At 46.9% G+C, this 9,640-nt stretch overlaps 1 protein-coding gene across 1 annotated transcript; it reads right to left on the bottom strand.

The window, feature by feature from the left end:
• Window positions 1–816: 816 nt before the first annotated feature.
• Window positions 817–9,149, bottom strand: LOC132501379 (sulfotransferase 1C4). Its single transcript, XM_060116967.1, has 7 exons — window positions 8,987–9,149; window positions 6,207–6,332; window positions 5,386–5,483; window positions 4,973–5,099; window positions 4,663–4,757; window positions 1,799–1,979; window positions 817–932 (listed from the first exon to the last, which is right to left on the bottom strand). The coding sequence occupies exons 1-7, from the start codon at window positions 9,138–9,140 to the stop codon at window positions 817–819; spliced, it is 897 nt and encodes a 298-aa protein (XP_059972950.1). The 5' UTR covers window positions 9,141–9,149.
• Between the last annotated feature and the right edge of the window lie 491 nt (window positions 9,150–9,640).

The following is a 9,640-nucleotide window of genomic DNA, read 5'->3' on the forward strand; positions in this document are numbered from 1 at the left end:
TAGAGATGAGACTTCCTGGAAGTAAAACCGACGGATGTTGCTGATGGATTAGAGCAGGATTGCAGAGGCGCTGGAGGGAGGGAGGTTAAGATGGGAGGCCGGGATTGATTGCAGCGCGGCTGGGCTGGGGGGGGCGGGTCCCATTAAATGTACAGGCTGCGGTGCGAGGCTGGGGTGGATGCACTGGAGTGACTTAGAAACAGAGTCACCTGGGCTTCCCTGGTGGCGCAGTGGTTGGGAGTCCGCCTGCCGATGCAGGGGACATGGGTTTGTGCCCCGGTCCGGGAAGATCCCACATGCCACGGGGCGGCTGGGCCCGTGAGTCATGGCCGCTGGGCCTGCGCGTCCGGAGCCTGTGCTCCGCAACGGGAGAGGCCACAACAGTGAGAGGCCCAAGTACCGCAAAAAAAAAAAAACAAAAAAAACAAGAAACAGAGTCACCTGATGATTACTTGGCTACCAAGAAATTGCTAGAAGTAACTGTTTACACATTTTAGTGCTGGATTTAAAAATTGGCTTGAACTTAATCTGTAAATTTTAGTGTGTTTTTGTGTGATGACTGAAGCATTTTTAATACGTTAACAAGCTCACCATCTGTGGAAAATTGACATGTGATGATAATTAGCAATGAGGCCATGGTTTTCACGCTGCCACCCTGCCCACCCTCCACCTTGCCCTGGCCTCTGATAGCCCTGTCACTTTTTTTAGGATGAACAAAAGCAAACACAAGGAACACTAGTCTGACCACCTGAATCCAGTGTCACGTGGTCGGGGTAATCAGCTTTCACACTGACGGACTCTGGTTCTTTTTCTTCCTTACAAGAATCGGAAGTGGGAAGTTAGAGTGGTGTCAGCCATCTTCTTCTTGTGATCTTCATCAAATCTCTCGTTCTGGGCCACAGTGAAGTGATTCTTCCAGTCTCCCACAGCCCCTGAAACAGACGTGGGGTGGTGGGTGTCAGTACCGTGGGGGGATTTGGATTTCTCTGTTCTCCCGTTTCTGTGTGAGGATTTCTACTCCCCGTCAGGGAGGGACAGAGTCGGGCAAACATTTCTCTGGCTGGCCTGGCAGTGTCTCCTCCTGGAAGGGGGAGGAATCGCCTGTCTGGCTTGTGGGTCGGGAGGTGACACGGCCGCGTGAACAGCAGGTCTGAGGAGCTCTCTTGTCTTTCCCTGCTGCCCGTCACAGCACGCTCGGTGCTTGTGCCTGTGGCTGGCATCCTACAGGCAGACCAGGCAGGGCCTGCTTCTGGAAGGACTCAATGTGCGGTTTTGAAAAAGGAGGGGAGAAAAAGAAGATTCCCTTCCAGTTCTCCAAGTGCAATCCCTGTTACCTTTCCCTGACTGCTTTTTCTACATAGTACTTACTAGCAACTATTATCCTGAATTTTCGTGTGTTTTGTTCACTGCTCTGAACATTGCCCAGAACAGTGCCTGGCACATAGTAGCCACTCCAGTCAGTAAGTATTTTGGAGTGAATGGACCTCTCTGATAGCTTAGAGCCCTCTGTAAAGTGGATTCTTTGCTCCATTTGACTTAATACTGTATATTTTCATCTTATCAGCCAGAACTCCAGAAGGAAGGTGAGGATAAAGGGTTGGACTTAGACACCAAACCTCACTCTCCAGTTGTGGCTGAACATTGATTTCATTTCAGCTGTGGTTTCTTAAATAATTTTTTTCCCCAGAACCATTTATTATTGATCTCATTTTTCTTATCTGTAGAAAAGAAACTCCCCAAAGACTCTGAAATATTGGACAGTTCCTTTAAGATTATGGTGAGAAGGAAACATAAAAACCTTTTCTCATGAATGGAGAAATAGAGTGGTTCATGAAATCAGCTGGAATCGACGTGTAGTTTGCCATTGGGTTCTGCTTCATGACGTCAAATGAACTGTAATGGACAATTTTATCCAGAACTTTATCGTCTAGGCTCTTTCCAATAAATTCTGCCAGCTTCTGAATTTCATGCTTTGGGTTCTATGATCAGAGTCAAAAGAAAAGACTTGATATAAGATAATTTATATCAATAAATAACAGTTTCAAAAGACTGTTGGAATGAATTAATGCTAGTAATCAGTAACATGTCATGAATTAAAATTTTAAAAAATCGTGTCTCACAAATGCTCAGCTTTTCAGATGTGACTCATTTTGATGTGGTGACTGTGTCAACTGGAGTCATTACGCTCTTCTTGTTCTAACATGGAAGTGTCAACTGAGCGTGTCGGTGAGACACTCACCACACAGTGACATGCAGTGCATGGGGCGCGTGCCATGGAGGGATGTGTCCAGAATTAGGCCCAAATGTCCTGCTCTAGCCCGTCCAGCTAAATGCCCCACGGGGACAGCCACTGGACTGATGCTGAGAGCAGGTGTTGCGGCAGCGTTGGGGACCTGGCCACAGCGCCCGTCTCCTGCTTCTCATGTGGACAGAAGTGGCCCCAGACTTTCCCAGTGGTGCCGGTGAGGGGGCAAGAGGGTGGGAGGGACTTCTTTGCACCCAAGAGGCCCCGTGGCAGTAGCTGCAGTGCCCAGCTGGCCCGGGTGCTTCAGTGTCTCTGAGAAGGTTTCAGCCCTATTGTCACCACTGTTTCCTCTTCAGAGGGACGCAGCCCAGGGGCGCTGTGGTGTGGGAAGGCCCCTGTGTCCTGGAGGAGTGGTGCGTTGCCGGTGGGAGCGTTTATCCCCGCCACTGTGTCTCCTGCTTTAAAATGGGCTCCTGCTTTGAAGCTTGGATGTCAAAAGTGCTTAATTTAGTTGGCCGCACACAGACTAGGAATCAGCAAGAGTGCTGAGAACTGTGCGCTCTGAGTGACCACAGGCAGGTGACAGTCCAGAGCGTGATCACAGAAACAGGTAAGAGGGCGCTGGGGACCCTGAGGTTAGACTGCCAATTTCGGTAAAGTCTCTTCCTGGCATTCATAATGCATTAGGATCTACCCCAGGGATCTATCCACTGTTCCCAGGGACACATCCTCCTTTGACACTGCTATGACGATATGTGGGCAAGCGTCACCTACATGGACTTTCCCTGACCTTAGCTTAGTAGCATCTGATATCATGGCCCCTGTTTGTCACATCCAGTCATAGAAGAGCAAACCCTTCCTTATAACCCCTGCCATAATATTCCTTGGTTGAGTGTCTGTATCTGGAATCCTGTGATGAGACAACTCTCTGAACTGCAGCAGTGCATATATGTACATGTGGCCAGAGTCTCCTTTTGTATGCCCTCCTGTTGTTTAGTTTTTCGGTGCTCTCTTGTGGTGTCTCCACACTTCTGTACCAAGTAAACACAAGGGAGAGAATTTTATACTGATACCTGTATGGGTTGTCCTGCTAGCCCTTGAATCATGGTTCTGAGAATCCTAGAAATGTAATCCTAGAAACTTATCTATTTAAAAAAACCATACGGAACAGATCAGTGGTTGCCAGAGGTGGGAGGTGAAGTGGGTGAAGGGGGTCAAAATGTTCAAAATTCCAGTTGTAAGATAAATAAGTCCTAGGATGTAGAGTACATCATGGTGACTATAGCTAATCACACTGTACTGTATAATTAATAACATTGTATCGTACAGTATAATAACACTGTACCGAGAATAGATCTTAAAAGTTCTCACCACAAGAAAGAAAATTTTTGTCACTATGTGTGCTGACAGATGTTGACTGATTATGGAGATAATTTCTCAGTACATACAAATATCAAATCATTATCCTGTACACCTGAAACGAATATAATGTTACATGTCGGTTGTATCTCAATAAAAAACATAGAAAAATGATGCTGTGTTTTTCACTCTTCAGATATTTTGTAGACACAACTGGATAAAGCCCAGTAGTGATGGAACCTAAGAGAAATGCAGCTAAACTAATGTGCACAGGAATCCCCGAGGAATCTTTTAAAACTGCACGTCTGACTTAGCAGGCCTGGCATGGGCTCTGAGAGGCCATGCAGCTGTCTGTGACGTACCTTTTGAGAACCAGGCTTTCAGTTATAAATTCAAGAACAGAGACTGTAATTCTGTATAGATCCCTGTATTCAGTGGAGTCACAGAAAGGACTGGGTAGATGACCATTTACAATATGCTCTCATGACACCACCTCATTTAGTCGTTATAACAGCTCTTGGAGTGCATATTACTATCTCCTTTCTGCATGTAAGGAAACTAAATTCCTAGATGCTAAGCATCTTCACAAAGAATAATTGCCAGCAGGCAGTAAAGCCAGAACTGGGATTCAGGAATTTTGACTCTAAACCATTAGTGTTTCTCACTGCACCATAATTTCTTAAACCATTTCTTGAAACTATGACGTTCCTCAAGTACTAATAAAAAAACCCCAGAATATGCTAGGGTTTTTTTCCCTTCTAAATGGAATTTTAAAATCTACATACAAGGAGAAAAAAAGGCATCCCTCATTTTGCCATCCTCTGCCTATAAGGAAAAGGTGTCCCAGAGCCCAGAGCTCCAGGAAGCTCAGGTGAGACTGTGTGATACAGAAACTCATAACGTCCCAGGTGTGCTTTGATGCGTGGACAGCTGCAGCCGGTGAAATGTAGCATCTTCTGTGCCCTGTTTCAATCTGTGAGTCCCTGATGGGGTCCGCACATTATGACTGAAATATTTTACGGTCAGAGGGGAACGCGTGAGGCAGCCCTGCTCCTTACCCTCCTCATGTCCTCGTAGAAGAGGTAGAAGATGCGGTGCTGGTCCTTGGCGTCCCACCATCCCTTCACGTGGTCGTACCAGGAGCCCCAGCACACTGCAGGACGCGATCAGAAATAGGGCAGTGAGCCGCAGAAACCCAGCTGACAAGCACCCACCTGGGAGGAGAATCCTGAAGAGAGGGAGAAGGTCACACTGGTGATTCCCTCACCATAAAGAAGGCAGAGCCCCTGCTGTTCTAAGGAAATGATGACTTCTCTGTAGAGTATTTGAGGATTTTGAGAAAGGATGGGAACAAAACAGTTCTCTCACCATTCCCAGCCAGAAAACTCTCAAAGTACTCTTCCCAGGTTCCTGGAGCAGGAAGCCCTTTATTCATCCTTTGGAAGTGGTAATAAGACACCATGCTGTCCTTGGGGTTTCTTGCTACGTAGATTATCTGGGAGTAGAGGGAGGGAGGGAGGGAAGAAGCAAAACCAGGATTAGACCAACAGTTATGTTAGGGTGGGTATATTCCATACAGATGAATTTTTCCGATGCTGCATTTCTGTGATTTGGCTTTTGTGGGAGGTGGAAAGCATTCATATCAATTTGCATATTGACGATGTGACAAGGTGGACTCGTTTTTTTTTTTTTAACAAGCGAAGTGTTTTAAGAGGAAATGGATTGAGGACCAGTCTGAGGTCCTTCTAAGGGGTCAACTCTGAATTCCTTTGGCTCTTTACCTTACAGTTTTTCTCCAGGAAGGATGGTGGCAGCAAGTGGATGGGAAGGTGCGTCTTCAGGAACCGTGGTGAAGGCATTGCATTAGCTTGTTCCAAGCCTGTAAAATGAATTTTCAATGACTTCCCATTATTTTTCTCTATTTGCTTCAGAATCTTGCTGCTTTGTTATTACTACGTTAGGAACAGTTCCAGGCCACCTGTAACTCTCTGTGGATCTCATCTGAGAGAATACTTGTAGCTCACGAATGGGTTTTTTGGGCTAGAACAGTTTTTTGTTTTTGTTTTTGTTTTTCTGCAGTACGTGGGCCTCTCACTGTTGTAGCCTTTCCCATTGCGGAGCGCAGGCTCCAGACGCGCAGGCTCAGCGGCCATGGCTCACGGGCCCAGCCGCTCCGTGGCATGTGGGATATTCCCAGACTGGGGCACGAACCCGTTTCCCCTGCATCGGCAGGTGGACTCCCAACCACTGCGCCACCAGGGAAGCCCGGCTAGAGCAGTTTTTAACCATAACAATAAGCCAAATAAAGAAGAACCTAAACAATTCAAACCCTTCCACCATAAAATTATCTTACCTAGGCTCATCCTTGTGGAGTGAAGTTAATTTCTAATTGGAGAATCAAAACTTAACTTACTTTTGAATAAACAGTAACTTGATTAGAAAATGTCTGGAGTTAGAATGATGGCCAGATGGTGAGAAAGATAGTCACGGAGTCCATCGATGGTTGTTTGAATGCCTAGAATTCTGAGAGGGCTACTGGATAGTAAAAATCCCTGGTGGGTGTCTAGGCCCGGGGTCAGGTGCAGATGTGCCGTGTACTCACCAGATTTCATGCCCGGGATTTTCCACTCGATGAAGGGGAATCGCTTGTGAGTAGGTGCCCGCTGGCTTCTGTCAATATCACCCCCGTTTTGTATCAAGTCCACGATCTCCTGCGTCCAGGTTGTTCCTTATTCCCCAGGAAGATGAGGAAGCACAGGCTTTATCTACTGCAGTTCTTAGAATGTGACCGAACACTTGTTAGAGCAGCTGTGGGAACTTTAAAGCCAGCTTCATAATGGAATTCAGAAACCATCCTTCTTTGTTTATATCTTGTGTTATCATAATATGGTATAATATGGATTTTTATACAAAGACGCCAATTTGGAGTGGACATTAGATTCATAAATATATAGTTCTTCTTTTATTCTGTACAACCATTAATTAGGATTGTTATGCTATTGAGTTAGCTGCATAGTTCCTTAGAAAGGCAGAACGAGAGTCTTTCTCACCAGCCTGTGATGTGGAGAGTCATCACGGTGTGGTCTTCAGACTCTGTTTCCCAATTGCGTTAGCATGGGCTTGCTACTCAGGAGGAGGCTCTTGTTATATGTTGGCTGAATGGATGAATGATTAGGGCTTAGTCTCCATTTTCACACTTTCCTTTATTTTACCTGAAAGGCTAAAAAGTACATTCCCTAGGCTCATTTGCCGCTGAGATTCTAAATGTCCTGAGATCTGACTTACATTCTGGGATTTGAGGGAAGGAGGTAGAGGTCTGATGGATAGAAGATGTGCAGAGGCCACTCCGCATTTTGCCACCTGGAACCTCGACCCAGAGGCTGCGCCCTCACTGCCCCCGCTGCCCCCGAGAAGGGCCTCTGTCTCCCAGCTCTGGTCAGCTCCTGCGGGCCGCCCCATCCTGACCAGTATGGGGCTGCCACCTGACCTTCAGCCTTGGCTGAAGACTACTGACCAGACACCTGACTGAGTCCGTGGCGGGAGGAGGCTGGGAGACTGAGCTCTGAGTCCTGGGTCTGGGCTGATCAACTCTGGTTACGAGACCCTTTCTCATGCTCCCAATTCAGCACTTCTAGGTCTACCAGGGGGCACAGCATAGAAAATGAGAGCAGCTACAGTTTATATCCTCGATGAGTTGGCTTCTAATATTTTCTGGCACAGCTCTTTCATTACAGGATCCAGGACCAATATTTCTTTAGCTATTGACTCAAAGGAAGTTCAAGTGTACTCGTTTTGTGTGTTTATTCTGAATTGACAGCCACGGGCTAACGCTGGGGCAGACTCCAGTGCAACTGGAGGTTCAGGGTCAGATCGTCCCCTAGCAGTCAGCGGTTCTACAGTGTGTTTATCTCACCGCAGTCACAGACATTTATTATTCTGCTAAAAATTTAAGTGTAAACCATTCCATGATCTGAGCTTGTATCTTCTTCCCTCTGATCAATATAGCCTTTATTAGTGTACAAGTTTTGAGTGATTGACTAAATATTACCTTAGCTGGCAAGTGCTTCACTTTTTGAGTGTGTTATTTGGATTGTACAGTCCTGCTTGCCCCTAACCCATGAAAACTCTAAATGAACCAAATCTTAATGCTCACATTTGGCAGGTGGAGAAAAGATGAATGATTAAGCATTGTACTGAACTTATGGTAATAAATTAAGAGTTGTGGGTGAAATTAAGACAGTGAGATGTGATCCCCACCAGTGGGTACTTTCAGAAATTCACATTTAGAAAATTTTAATTCTGAACAGACTCATGATGAGTAAGATCAGAAAATCAGGGCCGATATGAAACCGATGGACGGGTGAGTCTAAGGCCCCGTCTGCCTGTAGAGCCTTTTGTCAGATTGTTACAGATAAAGGCAAAGGGAGTGGAGCGTGTGTGCGTGTGTGTGTGTGTGTGTGCGCGTGCACATGTGTGTGAGCATGTAGCAGAAGTTATTGACATGGAGCTTGAGTTTGCAAAGAGCAGATGTCAATGCAATCGGAGTATGAGTTGAATACTATATTTTTGGTCTAACTAGATATACACAAATAACTGCAGAGAACTCTTTCTCTCTGCTCACCCCCGCATTTTTATGACGCAGTGGCTGAGCTCAAGTTTGTGTTGTTTCTTCAGTGACTTTGTAAAACTGACTATTGAAATAAGAAAGTAGGTTCACAACCTACCACCAGGGAGGGTGGAACTTAAGAGAGTATTTCTGGGACGCTGAGCTGGGAGACTTACAAGCTCAGCACTGCAGAGCCCAAGCCCCTCCTCTTCCCTAGATCAGGCAGGGGTGCCCTGTCTGGCTCTGCTATATGGGCCTGTGCTGGGAACAAGTAAGGCAGCAAGTCTGGCCCCTTTGTTTTGGGCTGTTTGATTCACTCTCTTTCAGGGAAGTAAAAAAACAGGTACATCACAGAAAGAATTAAATTCTTAAGATGTGTAGGTCATTTTAATGTTTTTTTTTTTACAGTACGCATGCCTCTCACTGCTGTGGCCTCTCCCATTGTGGAGCACAGGCTCCGGACGCGCAGGCCCAGCAGCCATGGCCCACGGACCCAGCCGCTCCACGGCATGCGGAACCCTCCCGGACCAGGGCACGAACCCGCGTCCTCTGCATCGGCAGGCGGACTCTCAACCACTGCGCCACCAGGGAAGCCCTCACTTTAATATTTTTTGTGTGGTTTCAGTTACTACCTGATTTGTCTTGGCAGTATCACTCTGCCCAGTAAACAGCTTTCCACTCAAATCCAGGTCGGTTTCTTTATTTCATTATTGATGCATCTTTCCCGCTTCTCTTCCTAACCCTCCTCTGAGTCTCCCCCCATCCCTCCCACCTACCTGCTTTTGGGTAGGTGGAAATGAGCAGATCATCAGGCCTGGCTTGGAAGTTCCAGATCTGATCCCAGGTGTCACAGGTGGGCGTGGGCTGCAGAATTCCCTCCACGTAGTCCACAGCCAGGCGCTCCGTGCCGTCAAATTTTAAATCCTCCATTTTGTTCAAGGCCAAGAGTGTTGGATATCAGATTTCTGCTCCAGGAAAGTGTTACTCTCAGTCAGCTCAGTGCTGCGTTCTTGGCATCGTACAGACAGGGCAGAGCTCAGACCTCAGGTCCTGCCTTGGGCTGGCAGTCGAGGGGGAAGCCAGCCATCCAGGGAGCTGGGACTCTTGTTTAGGACTTTGCACACAGCGCAAAGTCCTAAACAGCCCCAGCAGGGCTCTGATGTAGCCTCTGAGCCCTTGGCTCCTGGCTGCCATGCAGGGTCCCGTGTGCGTTCAGCCCTGCTCTGCTGTACCGTTAGCAAGAGTCAGTGCCACCTCACTTGTAGTTCTCCTCTGTGTCCACAAAATAATTCACAGATCTCCATTCATTGTTTCTTCTGGGAATTTTAAGCTAATTAAGAAGTTGCAGGGAATCTGCCCACGGGATTACAGGTTGCAATGCAGAATGCCTACACTGAAAGGCTGGAGGGAAGTTTCCGTGCTGCTAACAG

The sequence above is a fragment of the Mesoplodon densirostris genome, chromosome 14 (genome assembly GCF_025265405.1).
Source record: "Mesoplodon densirostris isolate mMesDen1 chromosome 14, mMesDen1 primary haplotype, whole genome shotgun sequence".
Lineage (NCBI taxonomy): Eukaryota > Metazoa > Chordata > Mammalia > Artiodactyla > Ziphiidae > Mesoplodon > Mesoplodon densirostris.

Coding starts and splice junctions, on each gene's coding strand:
- LOC132501379 (XM_060116967.1), bottom strand. CDS start 9,140: ATGGAGGATTTAAAATTTGACGGCACGGAGCGCCTGGCTGTGGACTAC. Junction 5,100..5,385: donor TCCTGGAGAAAAACTGTAAG/GTAAAGAGCCAA, acceptor CTCTACTCCCAG/ATAATCTACGTAGCAAGAAA. Junction 933..1,798: donor TTCTCCATTCATGAGAAAAG/GTTTTTATGTTT, acceptor CGTCTGTTTCAG/GGGCTGTGGGAGACTGGAAG.